The 15,013-nt window shown below is 51.3% G+C and overlaps 2 protein-coding genes across 6 annotated transcripts; both read left to right on the top strand.

The window, feature by feature from the left end:
- Positions 1-2,886: 2,886 nt before the first annotated feature.
- GPD1 (glycerol-3-phosphate dehydrogenase 1) lies at positions 2,887-9,850 on the top strand. Its single transcript, XM_070410262.1, has 8 exons — positions 2,887-2,995; positions 3,381-3,558; positions 4,330-4,470; positions 5,070-5,208; positions 5,439-5,551; positions 6,236-6,469; positions 6,695-6,801; positions 7,789-9,850. Exons 1-8 carry the CDS (start codon positions 2,955-2,957, stop codon positions 7,883-7,885), a joined length of 1,050 nt encoding a protein of 349 aa, XP_070266363.1. The 5' UTR covers positions 2,887-2,954; the 3' UTR covers positions 7,886-9,850.
- Positions 9,851-10,293: 443 nt separating this feature from the next.
- COX14 (cytochrome c oxidase assembly factor COX14) lies at positions 10,294-13,720 on the top strand. Of its 5 annotated transcripts, none has more exons than XM_070410265.1 (2): positions 10,294-10,369; positions 13,310-13,720. In XM_070410265.1, exon 2 carries the CDS (start codon positions 13,318-13,320, stop codon positions 13,489-13,491), a length of 174 nt encoding a protein of 57 aa, XP_070266366.1. In that variant the 5' UTR covers positions 10,294-10,369; positions 13,310-13,317; the 3' UTR covers positions 13,492-13,720. The 5 variants fall into 5 exon arrangements, with proteins under 5 accessions (XP_070266366.1, XP_070266364.1, XP_070266365.1 ...); XM_070410263.1 differs by lacking the exon at positions 10,294-10,369 and adding an exon at positions 10,608-10,812; XM_070410264.1 differs by lacking the exon at positions 10,294-10,369 and adding an exon at positions 10,853-11,003.
- Positions 13,721-15,013: the final 1,293 nt, after the last annotated feature.

Here is a 15,013-nt window from a genome sequence, read left to right as displayed (position 1 = left end):
GCTTTTCTCTCCAGTGCCTTTAACCGTGCGCATGGTGTTTGTGCATTTTGTTTGACAGCTATTTATGGAGCACCTGCTAGGTGCTGGGGATGTGGTAGAAAAAAGGTTTCTACCTGTGGACCTCAGGTCCCCACCAGAGCGCTCACTGTCAGCCCCAGGGGTCCAAGCAGGCCAGAGGCTGGTGGGATTCCTCGGTTTCATCACTGTCTCCAGCTCCCGATGGGAAAGTACTAATAAGACAGTTCTGACATCTCCCTCGTCCTTTTGAGTTCCCAGGGCTCCCATGTGTTGGTTCAAGTGCACGGTCCTTGGGTGCCTGTGATCCCTTAGGCTTAATGAACCTGAGCCTCCTCTGGGAGTTCCATTTATCAGGGCTCCTGCACAGCTAAAACTGTTCTCTGTGCCTGCCATTCTTTACAGTCCTGCTTTCACAGCCCTGAATACGATTTCAGTTCCTAAGATCAGCATAGAAAGGCTTGCTGTGTTGTCATCCTCACACTGTAGACCACCAACCCCTCACTGACAGAATTTGGAAGATTTTGCTCAGGATTGATGTTCCCATTAGTTTCCAGCACAGTGTACCTGCTTCCCAACTGGTGGCTCATTACTTTCCTCCTTTGTGCCATTGTCTTGGTTCTACCCAAAAAGGGGGTTTAGAACATAGGATGAGTGCAAGCACATTCCAAAGCTGGATGGGGACACTCAAGTATTCCCTGTCTGCAGTCAGACCCGCCAAGGATAGAACCACCTCCTAATCCGGAACTTGGGGGTTTATCAGACTTCAGTAGGGAAAGCAGAAAGGAATGAGGGTGATAACTTGGAATGGAAAAGATTTATGTCAAGGACATTGAAATAGCATCTGTTTTACCCAGGCTAAGTACATGTATAATAAATAACTGATGAACCCTTACTAATTTCAAGCAAATCTACAGTTTGCTCTTGGGAAGAGCCTAGTGATACAGATAACTTCTATGACAAGCCAATTCTGGATCTCTGCACACTCTTTATTCCTGTATAAATGAACAAATTCTTTGTCTCCACACTAAAATTACTACAGGAGCATAATGAGATGGAAGAATTTAGGGAAAAACAATGGGGTTATTTTATGCATAAATATCCATTCTTTGGGGTTCCCATCATGTGCTAAGGACAGAAGCATTCTTTCTCTTCCATCACCCATAATCGGTTCTCCCAGCTGGCAGCCTGGCACTGGTGCCTTGTCTCAGAGCCAGTGCAATACTGGAGTGATTTGTGTGAGGCTGGCTCTGTAGAGGTACAACTTTGTTCCTAAGGGAAACAACTACTGACTGTGTATGTTCTCTCCTATGGGAACTCTGGCCATGGAAGGAGAATATGGGGGCCTTTTTCTGGGCAACCCATAGAACATTGATTTAAAAAAAAAAAAGTTTTTATTGATTTTTGGAGAGGAGGGGGGAGGGAGATAGAAACGTGGATGAGAGAGAAAAATTGATCTGCATGCCCTCTTTTGGGGATCGAGCCTGCAACCTGGGCATGTGCCCTGACCGGGGATTGAACTGTGACCTGGTGCATGGGTTGATGCTCAGTTGAGCCACTCTGGCCGGACAGGAAACCATTGCTTTTGACCTCATGCCCACTTACCCTTACCCAGTGGTTGCACACAGATTCCCCTCTAGCCCAGTGTTTATCACTATTACCAGCCAACAGTGGCCCCGGGGATTGGAAACACCCACTTAGGAGCCTGCCAGCCCAGGAGGTCAGCACGTGAGCACACAATGGTCTCTGCCCTCTAGGCCAAGGTGCACAGACAGCTGGAGTGTTAGGGCCCGTTACCTCACTCTTCAGATCAGCCTAGAAACCAGAGCGCCCCTTCTTAGTCAAACAGATGGTTGTGGGCGATAGCAGAGCCCTGAACTGCTGCAAGAGCTGCTTCCATTCCCCTCCCCACCAAATCACACCCCACTTACTCAATCACAGCATCTGAGACCAACAAGCGCTCACAAAGGTCACAGCTCCTCCCGATCCAGCCTCCTTTCCCCTTTTCTGGCTTCTGCAAACTAGCCACTAGCTGAGGGAGCCGAGTGTGGTGGTTTAAAACCCCAAGAAAGAACTGACGGGTGCTGAGAGCCTCTCAAGGAGAGTGAGCACGCCGGCCCCTTCTTTTCTCTCCTGTCTTCAAGCCCAGAGTTGCAAAAGGACACTTGTGGGCGTCAGAGCCTTCACTCTGACCTTCCCATCCTCCCTTCCTGGAAGGCATTCAGGTGGGGAGGCTGAGGTGAGGAGGCCCACTGGTGAGTCCCTGAGAGGACTACTGTGGGTAACCAGGATGACCTTGTCTGTCAGGGCTCCTGGGGTCTCTTATTCTTGGGCTGGGTTGTCCCCAAAGCACGCCTTTACCTTTTGTGTGGTCTTAGCTTTAAAAGTGGGCCCACACCCACTCACCACAGCCCTGCAGCCAGTGTGGGGCCAGTGACGTGGTCCCTGTCACTGCTAGAGGACAAAACTGTAGAGCGCCTTTTGGAGTCCTGGGAGGAGGATATACTAGGCATATACCTTGGAAAAGAAAACATTCCTGTATCTGCTCCTAGGGCTGCATATAATGCATTCTAGTGCTGCAAGACAGGGAGCAATGGGGGCGTCACTTGCTCCTTTATCTGGGCTATTTCTTGGCAGACCGAAATGAGACCGTGGCAGCGGGGTACGGGGGACTGAGCTGGGGCCAAAGGAAGCCTGCCAACACCATCAGCTGGCAAGCCTGAGGAAAAGTGGAGCTTGGTTTGTGCCCCATTCCAGTTCCCCACCTGTCTCTACTCCTTTCTCCCATTTCCCTGGCTCGGCCAGACTGTCTCCCTAGGCGCCTGCCTCCCCTGGAGGGCGGGGCTTGGCTGCACCCACGTGTGGCAGAGTTATATGCTCCTAGCGGAGAGAAGAGCCGGGAGTGTGGAACCAGCTGGCTCAGGCAGAAACGCGGCACCATGGCTGGCAAGAAAGTCTGCATTTTAGGCTCTGGCAACTGGTAAGTGGCTCTGTCGAGGGGTATGGGGAGGAAGGGGGATCCCCCAAGTACCTAGGGGCCTAGGTGGGCAGGAGGCAGACAGTGGGTAGAAAATACCCTCTGATTCCTCTCCCATCCCTGCTGCTCTCTTCTGTGCCTCCCCCCGGAGGACAGATGGTGTCCAAACGCGCCCTGGCCCCTGCCTGGCCCTGGCCCTGCACCTGCTCGTCACAGGAAGGGAGCCTCAAGGGCTCTCTGCTTGAAAGCTGCTTGGGTTTGGGGGTGGGGGTGACAGGAAGGTAAATAACCTGGTGGGCTGCTGTGCTATCCTGAGGTGGAACACTGCCCCCTCCCCTGCCACGACTCCTCCATCACACCCCCACTTCTGTGCTCCCTCTCCTACCAGGGGTTCAGCCATCGCCAAGATTGTGGGTGGCAATGCAGCCAAGCTGGCACACTTTGACCCCCGGGTGACCATGTGGGTGTTTGAGGAAGACGTCGGGGGCCGAAAGCTGACAGAGATCATCAACACACAGCATGAAAACGTCAAGTACCTGCCAGGGCACAGGCTTCCCTCCAACGTGGTGAGCCCCGCACCCTGCAAGGGAGGGAGGTCTGCTTGCCTCCTGCTGAAGGGACATGTCAGGTGCTGCCTGGACTCGGGAAGCGTCTCAGGAAGGCTGCTCCAGGCACCAGGCACTCCTGTGCGCAGCCCCAAACTGCTTCCCTGGGCACTTTCTGGAACAGGAGAACCTGAATGCCCCCTCCCCCCTTTGGACTCCCGGGCCTTTAAGAGAAGACAAGGAAGTTGGTTTCTGTGGCAACCAAAGACAGGATCTCTGGCTCCCAGTCCTGGGGTTCAGGTAGTGCCTGCCTCAGGCTCTAATCCAGTTACTTATTCACTGGGTCATTAGCAGACTTGGACGATGCTCCTTGGACTTAAGGTCAAATCCACATGGCTCACTCCCCAGAAAAGACAGCAGAAAAATTGGCGCTTTTCCTTCCCAGTTAGGGACCCTAAGGAGCAGGGTGATGAAATTACTTGGCCTCTTCCTCCTGCCAAGCTCAGGTCTCCTTTGGCCTCTAACTGTCCCACAGCCAAAGGCTAGGAGGGTGCTGGGAGGAGGTTTCCAAGTCAAGAGCCCAGGAAAACTGGAGCAGCGAGGGAATGGTGGCTATGGGGGAAGGAATAGAATGTCCTATTCCTCCAAGTTTAGCCCTTCCAGATTCAACCCCCAAACTGGTCTTCTTCCCCCACAAGCCTCACTCTGGTTTTTTAGATCTTCTGAACTGAATGGGGTTTCATAGGGGCTAGGAGAAGTCGATCAGGCCCATGAACACTGGTCACCCCACAGGTGGCTGTCCCAGATGTGGTCCAGGCTGCAGTGGATGCGGACATCCTGATCTTTGTGGTGCCCCATCAGTTCATCAGCAAGATCTGTGATCAGCTCAAGGGCCACCTGAAGGCAAATGCCATCGGGATGTCTCTTATTAAGGTGCCAGGGACACCGTGTGGATGGGGGTGCAGCTAACTGTTGTGGGGCTCAGGGAGGGTAAAGTGGGGAGAAGAGAATATGGCAAAAGTAGGCCAAGAGTTTTCTGGAAAGAGGAAAGGAGTGGCTTTGGGGAGGCTTGAGAAACAGTGAGATGCTGGGGGCCATGGGGAAGGGGAGGTTGGTTGAGGAGTAGACAGAGATCGGTTTGGAGGCAGATGTCCTGGGGAGTTTAGGAGGTGTCCAAAGGATAGCTGGGGGTGTGAGAAGCAGGCTGGTGTGAGGAATGTGAAAGAGAAGTTGGTTTGGAGCAGTGACTGGGATGGAAGTTGGTTTGGGGAACTTGAAGTGAGTTGTATAGGGATGTGGAAGAGATACATTGCCTTGGAGAGGCAGGCTGATGAGGGGCTGGAGTTTTCAGATGGATTCATTTTCATATGCCATCACCCTCCTTACCACAAGCTTTGGCTGGGTTGGGATGGCAGCAGGACCTTTGGGCAGGGACACTGATTAACAGCGGATTTGGAAAGGATAGGATGTCTAGGTGGGAAGCCCTCAGTGGGCATAAAGAGCGCCTGGCCTGAGCTCCATCCTGTACCCAGGGTATAGACGAGGGCCCCAACGGGCTGAAGCTCATCTCTGAAGTGATTGGGGAGCGGCTTGGCATCCCTGTGAATGTACTGATGGGGGCCAACATTGCCAACGAGGTGGCTGATGAGAAGTTTTGTGAGACAACCATTGGTGAGAGCCCCACCACAACCCACGTACATAAAGCAGCTCCACACTCTCCCTCCCCCAAACCCACTTAGCCATCTTCTCCCCATAAGGTAGACAAAGGAAGAAGACCCAAGCATCAGAGGTGAGGGAAGGTTGGGACACCCCAAGGGAAAGGGTTTTGGGTCCTGCTTAGGGCAGGTGTGCAAAGAAGAGTCAAGAGTCCTCTGTTAAAGCCTCGCCCTTCTCCATTTTAGGCTGCAAGGACCAGGCCCAGGGACAGCTTCTGAAAGAGCTAATGCAGACACCCAATTTCCGCATCACGGTGGTGCAAGAGGTGGACACAGTAGAGATCTGTGGGGCCTTAAAGGTGAGAGGGATGTAGAAGCAGCTAGGGGGTGGGGAGAAGACCCTGAAAGAGGGCCTGGCTTAGCTATACATGGTTACTGGTACTCCAGGCCCTCACTCATAGGCAGTTGCTCCCATTCCCCACCAAATCCCATACACATAGGAAGAACTGCAGGAGCAAAGCCAGCATCATTTAGGCCAGCTGATTATTCATCATCGGACAGGGGACCCCCTTCTTCCTTTCTCCCTATAGCCTCTTGTGGGACATCCCTGTCACTGGCTCCAGGGGGTGGTCCAAGGAGAAGAGGAGATGCTCTGGGGGAGCACTCAGGCTAATGGGAGAACAGATGTCCAGAACACCCAGACAGACTGATGGCTAGAACTCTGGACCTAGACAGAGCTGTGGATACCAGGGATGGTCATGGATGGGGGAGCCAGCTGGATGGAAGACTGATTTTCAGTAAATGTCCTCAAGGATGGAGGATGGAGCAGAGCTGGGGAGCCAGGAAGCATAAGCCCAGGCTAGAAGAGATACAGCAAGTGGGAAAGCCACGAGGTGGAAATAGTCGCGGAGCCACCCACTATACTTCACTTATTCAGTGGGCATGTCATGGCTGATGGAAGCAGCATGAGGCAGGTGGTGAGGGCTGCAAGTGGGGCCCGCAGAAGGGGATCCTTTCTCATCTATGACCTCCATTCTCCAAAGAATGTAGTGGCCGTGGGGGCTGGCTTCTGCGATGGGCTGGGCTTTGGCGACAACACCAAGGCAGCGGTGATCCGACTGGGCCTCATGGAGATGATCGCCTTCGCCAAGCTCTTCTGCAAGGGCCCTGTGTCCTCTGCCACCTTCTTGGAGAGCTGTGGTGTTGCTGACCTCATCACTACCTGCTACGGAGGGCGGAACCGCAAGGTGGCCGAGGCCTTTGCCCGCACAGGAAAGGTGGGCACCGGGGAGAATGGAGAACAGAGGGTGGGCCTTAGAGGTGTCAAGGTAGAGGAACCTGGCTTGAGGTGTCTCTTGAGCACAAACATTAAGCTGTTGTAAACATTGCTAGCCTTGCTTTCCTTTATGACCTTCCACCTCTCATCAGAACCCCCGACTCTCAACCTCACACTGACAATCCTCCTCTCCCATTTCCATCCGCCTGTCCTGTTTTCTTCACAGTCCATTGAACAGCTGGAGAAAGAGATGCTGAATGGGCAGAAGCTACAGGGGCCCCAGACAGCCCGGGAGCTACACAGCATCCTCCGACAAAAGGGCATGCTAGATAAGTAAGTGTCTGCCACAGCCCCACTGGTGGAGGGAACCACAGCCAGAAGTGCTCTCCCTATTCTTCATCTTCTTGAACCCTCCTCAATCTGTGAAGTGGGCAGAGAGGGAAATGTTATCTCATGTTAACAGACACAGAGACCAGAGCTTGGAAAGAGTCTGGATGCCCACTGTCCCCCAACTAGGAGTTCATGGTCTTTGAACTCCTTCCAGTCTAGTGATCTTTATACCACATTGCTTCGACCCCTCTGCATAGCCTCCCTCGATTCTTTCCTCATTCTCTGCTATGGGGGTTGGAACTCCGGGGCAGCAGGAATAAGCTCACCTGATTGTCCTGTTTTTCTGTCTATCATCCCGAGTCTAAGCTGCTCACCTAAAGCCAACCCTCTGTCCCTGAATACTGTCCTGGGTGCTGAGGTGTGAGGACAGTCTCTATGTCAAAGTGTTGCTTTATGTAAAGCACAAAGACAAGAGGGGGTGATGGACTGATCAGAGCAGAGCTCTGTTGGCTGAGAAAGAATCCTGGAATAAGAGAATGAAACAGGCTCAAAAGATCAGCTCATGGCTGGTCAGAGTCAGCCTCCTGGTAAGGCAAACAGCCTGGGCAAGAGGATGAGAAGAAGGAAACCGGCATTTATGAAGCACCTTCATAGAAAACATACTCACTTCAGTGCTTCTCATATTGGCCCCATTTTACAGTTGATGATACCGAGGCTCACAGAGGTTAAGTGGTTTGTCCACTTGTATCAAAACAATTTCAGGGAATCATGTTGGCCAGTTCAATATGATAGGGAGCAAGGCAGTTAACAACCTGACCCTAAAACCCAGAGCTAGGAAGTTCAAATTCTCAGCAACTGGAAATTGAGAGCCAGAGTCTACCTGAACTCCAAGGTGGGAGAGTAGGAGAGTAGAGGGTTAGGAGGGGATGGGGAGTGGGGGTTAGAGGATATACAAGGAGGCTAAGCTAGGTCTCTCCCTTCCCATTCCAGGTTCCCTCTGTTCATGGCTGTGTACAGAATATGCTACGAGAGCCAGCCTGTGGGTGAATTCATCCGCTGCCTGCAGAATCATCCAGAACATCTGTGAGCAGGGCTGTGGCCCAGGCCAGGCAGTTTCTTTATCCCAGTGGAGACAGGCAGAAGCTTGTGTACCTGGCCACTGAGATATTTGGGACCCCCCACAGAGCAGCCTCTTCTCAGCTTTTCACCCAACAGGAAGTTGTAGGGCCCAGCGACCTGTCTGGAGACCCTGAACCACCAAGCAGCCCGCAGCCTCTTGCCACATCTCAGCAGAAATGGAGATGCCTCGATCCTCTCCAGATGTGGCGCTTTCTCCCTGTCCTCTAGGAAGGCCCAGTGCTGCCTACTTTGGGTGTGTGGTGCTGGGAGAAGGAAGTAAGGCAATAGGTGCCCCCTGCTGCTTCACACAGAACAGGAGTCCTGTCCCCAAGCCCAGTTAAGTAGCTAAAGAACTATCTCAGCCACAAGAGGGATGAGGCAAGGGCTGTCAGAGAGGGGTCTGGGCTTTTGAGCTGACATAGGGACTCCTTTGCTCTGTCTGACCTCTGCCAGGCCCTGCACAGCATCAATGGATCTCAGTGTTTGTTAACAAAATACAAAGATCTCAACCCCCTTCTAGCTTCTCCTAGCAACATCTGCGTCCTCAGAAACCTCTGGTCATTCCCTTTCCCCTCCCCCAGGCTGCCCTGGCACCACAGTGGCTACCAGGCTGGCATCTCTGGCCCTGGGGCTTGTCATTCTCCCCATGGACTTCCTGGTTCCTATTTTTTTTTGCCAGCTCCTCCCCACAGTGCGTGACCTTTCCAAGTCTTCCCTCCCGCTCCCCGCCAGCACCCTTTTTGAGGAGCAAGAACTTAATCTGTTGACAGAGCTGCACCTTTCCACAGCAGGCTCAGATCTCTGCTCCCTGTGACCTTTGCATTTGCCCTGCCTCCCTTCTCAGGAGCTCTAGTGACAGGGGAGGTTTCAGCTGGGTTCCTCCTGCTACCTCCTCAGGACATCCTTGGCTCCACCCCTTTCCTTCTCCCAAAGCCTGAGCCAGGTGGCCAGAGAGTGGCCCAAAGCTGATCAGGGGTAGGGAAGGGTGACCATGCCCCATGTTGGTGGATCCTGACATTCCAAGGCCAGCCCTCTGTCATCTGATATACACGCCTTCTCACAAGGTATGTATCAGCACTCTAAGAGCTAGGAAACGAGGAGGAAAAGAATGAAAAGCACCCTACCCCTAAAGCAGCGGTTTTCAACCTTTTCATTTCATGACACACATAAACGAATGACTAAAGTTCTGTGGCACACGAAAATATATATTTTTTGCCAATCTGAAAGAAAAAAAAGGTATAGTTTTGAATCATTCACACTGGACAGCTATTGTTGGGTTGGCTGTTGTCAGATTTTTATTTGACAACTTCAGGGAAAAGAGGTCAGTGGCCCTGACTAAATAGTCAGGTATTGCATGTTTTTAACAAGTCCTTGCAGCGCACCAGTGTGCCTGCGGTGGCACACCAGCTGCCTGGGTAAGGGAAGAACAGGAAGGGAGGAGGGGAGGAGTGTGCTTGGCACTGGCCTGGCTCCAGGACGGGTGGCAGCAGGGAATGTCCAGGTCAGCAGCCTAGGCTCCTGGCTATAAATAGCCCCCAAGGGCCCAAGATGCTCCTAGAGTCCAGCAGAGGGTCTCAGCTTCCTGTGTGGCAGCACCTGGCACATAACTAGCGCTGGCAGCACCGTGTTAACCCTCTTATTCCCGGCCTAACCAGCGAGGCAGGCTCCTCTCAGTGCCCAGCTGCTGAGAATTCACGTTCTTCCCAGTGAAAAAAAGTCACCCCAGATCTGGCCGGCCCAGTGAGGGGCACTGGCTGAACACGGGAGGTCAAAGGGCGGGCAGACGGACCGTCCCCTGCCCTCAGCAGCAGCTGCCACCTTGTTCAGACAGTCAAACACTTTTGCCTGCTGTTGTTCCCTCCACAGTTAATGAATCCAAGGCCTTCAAATCAGGCCTATTTGTCTACCCAATAAAGTGTGGTTTTTCCAGAAACGAGCTGGGGAAGGTGCTTCAGTGCATTGTGGCAGTTTGTATGTTTTCATTTATTCCACAAGGAAAAGGGAAAAAAGAAAGCCCTCCTTGCCCAGCTGGCTGGTCAGTGGTGAGCACTGACCTATGAACCAGGGGGTCAGGGCTCGATAGGGCACGTGCCCGGATTGCGGGCCCAGTCGGGGGCGTGCAGGAGGCCACCAATAATGATGATTCTCCCTCATTATTGATGTTTCTATCTCTTCCTCACCTTTCCTCTCTGAAATCAATAAAAATATATTTTAAAAAAAGAAGAAAGCCCTCCTCGATATTCCCAGCTGCTCCCTGCCCCCAGCAGTGCCCGCGCAGTTCTCCTGCCCCGAGGGGCACCCTCCCCTCCCCTTCCCCGAGCTCCCCTGGGACTTCATCGCGCCCGGCGAGCAGATAGGTCACCAGCGGAGGCCACACAGGGCAGAAACAGTCCTCGTGCCCACTCGCTGGCCCTGGCCGGACTCGGGCCTCCTCGGCGGCCCAGGCTTCACGGTGAGGGTCTGTTTCCTACCTGCGCTTGGCCACCGGGTAGAGGGCAGCTCCAGGCTCGAGGGGACGCGAGGTTCAACTCCGGAGGGCGGACCCGGGGGAACCCCCCTCGCTACCGGAGACTTCACTGCGCCGTAGGCTGGGGACTGGCTGACTGACTGAGCCTGCGAGAAAGACCGTCTTTTCTTTCGTGGCTGAGTCTCCTAAAAGTTCCAGTTCCAGAGTCTGAGTGACCAAAGACCCTCTCTCATGGGAAGACTACAAGCCCCAGAATCCAATGGGCCTCTCGGAAAGGGAGGCTCGTCTGAGGATGCGTAGTAAGCGTGGCCGGGCCGGAAGCCGGAAGTTCAAGGACGGCACCCAGCCTGGGCCGCGGGCGGCGCGGGCTCCCGCCTCAGTGTCCGGCACGCGGTGCACTCTCTGCGTTGGGAGTCGTATCCTAGAGGGTAATTGGGTGGGTGGGCGGGTGGAAGGGAGGGAGGAAAGGTGGCTTTCCTGACCAAGAGCACCTCAGTGTCTAGGGTTGTTCCTGGGCCGCCACCCTTGTGTCGGATGCTGCGTCAGGCTGCGCGCTCTGTGCTGGCCAGACGCGGCCAGTGGAGGCCTCGGTTGGACGGGAGGGAGCTGCAACACCCAGGTACGCCGTCTGCTGGGGCAAGCTGAGGCGCGCCAGTTCGGCCGGCCTGTGCTGACCGCAGCCTCCCTGCCCTTGAAGTCACCGGTGTATCCTGCACCGCGGACGAGGCGATTTGCACCGCGTCCAGCCCAACAAGCTCCTTGCAGCTGTAGGTCCTGCCAAACCTTGACTCCAGCGGGGCTCTTGGCCCTCCGCGCTCCGACTCTAGTAGCTCTGACCTTGGGGGGGGTCAGTGTTCCTGGCCCTGCTGGGGTCCTGGCTAAGAATTTGCTTTTTACTTAATGACTTCCAGTTCAGTGCACTAAATTTTTACTTGAGGTTTACCTGTGACCTAGTCATCTATTCCCATCTGACCAGCCTTCAAGGCACATAACTTTGCAGTTGTGGTTCCCAATTTTCATTCTGGCCCAATGCACCTGAAAAATGCAGTGACTTGATGCAGCAGAGACTTTCAAGCAGGAAGAGGGATATAGTTAAATGAAAAAGCTCCCCAGAAATATCTGGCATGTTCTACCTGCTTTCTTTCCCTAATGATTTTGCTTCTTCAAACTGGTGTTTCCTTGGCCTCTCTCTCTGGTCTTATCCTCTGCTTTGGTGTCACTTGTTACCTCCCAGGAGCTGTCCCGATTTGCATATCCATCTGCCTGATAGACATCACCACCTGAATATTGTGCTGAGCATCTTAATTTTAAGGTGTCCAAAACCCAGCTCATGATCTTCTTGACTGACAGTGCGACAACCACCCTGGTGCACACACCTGTTTCTTCTTATTTGTTAACGGTGTCCCAATGGTCAGTTTCCTAACTTGGAGTATTTTCAGCTTTGCCCTAATCCATTCAGTTAATAAATCTTCTTGAACTTCTGCATCTGTCTTCTTTTCTACATCCTGTCTTAGCTCAGGGTATGCGAAGAGTTTTTTAAAATTTGAAAATAGGAACAATCTTAGGTTGGATTAGACAAGAGAAGGAAGTGAGATTCTAGATACCAAAATCATGTCTGTTAAGTCTTCTGTCACTCTTTTAGCCAAGCTGTACCATCTTGTTTCTTGGCTAGTGAATGCTTCCAGCCTTCTTCAGCTCCTCAAAGTGGTTAGCATCTGGCCAGGGTTATGGGGAATATGAGGGGAAGAAGAAGTAAGGGGGAGGTTGAAGGTCTGCAAGTCTCTTAATATTCTGCTCTCTGTGTGTGTTTTCTTCAGTCTCACAGCTTGGGGTCCTTTCGAAGCTCAGATAACCTCATCTTGAGATTGTGCCATTTGGTTTTCTTCCTCTGACCTTATTGAGAGTCATTTGGAATTATAATTCAAGGAAGCTATGCCTCATCTCAGCTTGGGGTCCACCTTCAAGGACTGGCTCTAAGGAAATGTTCAGCCCATAGGACTCACTCGGAGAAGCACTTATATCTCACCCTGCTCCTGACTCCCTAAACCAGCTAATCCTGAGCTTTTTCTTCTTCCAAATTCTTGACTTTTAAGAAACGTATTCTCACTCATTTCAGCTAGTCTTTTAATTTCAGGTCCCTCAACAAAGAGGAGTTTAAGAATACATTCATAGTCCCAAACTGAGGAACGTTTTGTTCAGGATGAGAGATTGTCATGCTAGACTTTCTCTTGTTCTCTAGCTCAGAATATCCAGGGGATGGTTAAATTAGAAGTAATTTATCTCATGCAAATGTTAGTTAACAATTTGCTGGGGACTCCGTTTCTTTTTAGCCGTTGGGATAGGTGCTTTGTGTTGTGTTTGGAACTTAGAATTAATGCTGTGGAAGGTTGGCACTATTTCAGGAATATTATGGCTTAAACAGATGCTTGAGGTCTAACCTGGGAACCTAACCACCGTGAATAAGATTGTTTTTATGGGAAAATAAATTGGATATTGCCTAGAAGGTTCCCATTTGATCTCCTACAGAGAATAATTTACTGCTAATGTTTAATCCCTGGCTACCTCCATTAATTGCCCGTTAGTCAGAAAAACTGATGCATGCTTAATGTACCAGTTAACATTTCTGGGTGGTCTGTACCAGTCACTTCTTTCCAAAAACATGGAGGGTGAGGTGTTAGCTGTGATGTCACTCAGATTCACCTGGTTCCAGCTGTGTGTCTGTGTCTCATGTAGATTTTATTTGCCCTTTTGAAACTTAGAATTCCCAAACGTTGTCTTCCATTGTAAGACTCTGCATCCATGTAGGGGCCATTCAATAGAGTAGACAGACTAAGCAGGGTGCACAAGTTATGGAATGGCTTTAAACAGAAGTGGGCTGGGCACATGAGACCTATCCTGGTGTCTAAATTCAGTCTTTCTTTGTAGGGGACGACATGCCAACTGCCAAGCAACTAGCTGACATTGGCTACAAGACTTTCTCCGCCTCCATGATGCTCCTTACTGTGTATGGGGGCTACCTCTGCAGTGTTCGAGCCTACCACTTTTTCCAGCGGCGCAGCTCCCGGCGCCAGGCTGCAGAAGAACAGAAGACCTCAGGAGTCCTGTAGAACTGGGGGGCTCTTTTCCTTGACCAGAGAGGCCTGAGGCATGCTGTGGAAAGAGCTCAACTACAATCATCCAAATCAAGAGAACCAGGGCCTTAATGGTTTTCAAGTCCTGCTGGGGATAAGTGCCCGTGTTTTCTCTGGAACTGCCAGTGTAAGGAGGCTGTCAAATCGTAGCAGGAATTGGGGCAGAGGGAGGCACATGCACAGACATTAAATATTTTGTCATGTGTCTGTGTCTTGGTGTGTTTGTTTATTTAAATAGGCTACGGACCACAGAAGTCGGCCCTTAACTACCAGTTTTCTAGTCATAGACTGGATTTCCACGATCTTGAGCTCTTAATACCCATGAAGTGGGTATTATACAGTTTTAGGAGTATATATCAACTTTCATGACCTCAGAGAAATGACTGTCCTAGCAGCTGTAGAAATCCCCCCAAAATTCGACTGAAGACCAGAGCTCTTTGGTCAATGACCATTTCTGCACCAATTACTGTGTCCAGGTAATGGGATACTCTGGCCAGCATTTAAGGAAGGCAGAGGCCCTTGTTTAACAGTCCTCTCAAAATTCCACCAAGTGAAGGAGGCTCAGTTCCCAAAAGGAAGGGTTGTTGGGCAGCCTATAGTAATATAGTTCACCTCCTTAAGCTCATTGGGTGTAGTGTTAGCATAAGGGTCGATTTCTCACTGTTCCACTGTACAGGAAATCAAACCTGCAGAGCTGTGAAGAGGATTTGAAAGAAAACTGTATTCAAGGTAAAACCCAACTATGAAGAGAGGTATTGTTACCACCATTCCATTTTGAGCTTTGAGATTTACTAGTTCATGTCCTTGGTGATCACCCCAAATATCAACCTCCTTGGACACCTTTCCTTTTTCATGCTCTTTGTGCATATTGCTCTGACCTTTGTCCCTCCTAAAGCTTTCACCTAAAAGCCCTCTTCCATGATGAAAAAAACTGAGCTTTAGTCCTGGCCAGTGTGCTCGGTGGTTAGAGCATCAGCCTGTGCACAGAAGGGTCTTGAGTTTGATTTCCAGTCAAGGTCATGTTCTTGGATTGCAAACCCTAGCCCAGTCGGGGCCCGTGCAGGAAGCAACCAGTTGATGTGTCTCTCACATCTCTCTTTCTAAAAATCTATGGAAAAGTATCATTGGGTGAGCATTAACAACAAAAAAACCCCAGCTTTAGCCCTGACCAGGTAGCTCAGTTGGTTAGAGCGTTGTCCCATACTTCCTGGTTGTGGGTTCAATCTCTGATCAGGGCACATACAAGAATCAACCAATGAATGCAATGCATAAATAAGTGGAACAACAAATCAATGATTCTTTCTCCCTTCCTCTCTAAAATCAATAAAAAAACCCCAACAAAACAACCCAGCTTTCCTACATTTTCAACCCTTTTACTCCCATCCTCTCTTGGTGTATTAACCAAGGACTCTACTGCCTCTTCTGCTTTCTCACATGTACAGTTAGGGTCACCATTCTCTCAGCTGTCCCCTGTGCCACTTTCAAAATAGTACAAAAT

The sequence above is a fragment of the Myotis yumanensis genome, unplaced genomic scaffold, assembly GCF_028538775.1.
Source record: "Myotis yumanensis isolate MYYU_CA2020_CCGP unplaced genomic scaffold, mMyoYum1.0.hap1 SCAF_3, whole genome shotgun sequence".
NCBI lineage: Eukaryota > Metazoa > Chordata > Mammalia > Chiroptera > Vespertilionidae > Myotis > Myotis yumanensis.
Note: the sequence above shows the minus strand (reverse complement) of the source record. Positions and strands in the feature narration are given on the sequence as shown.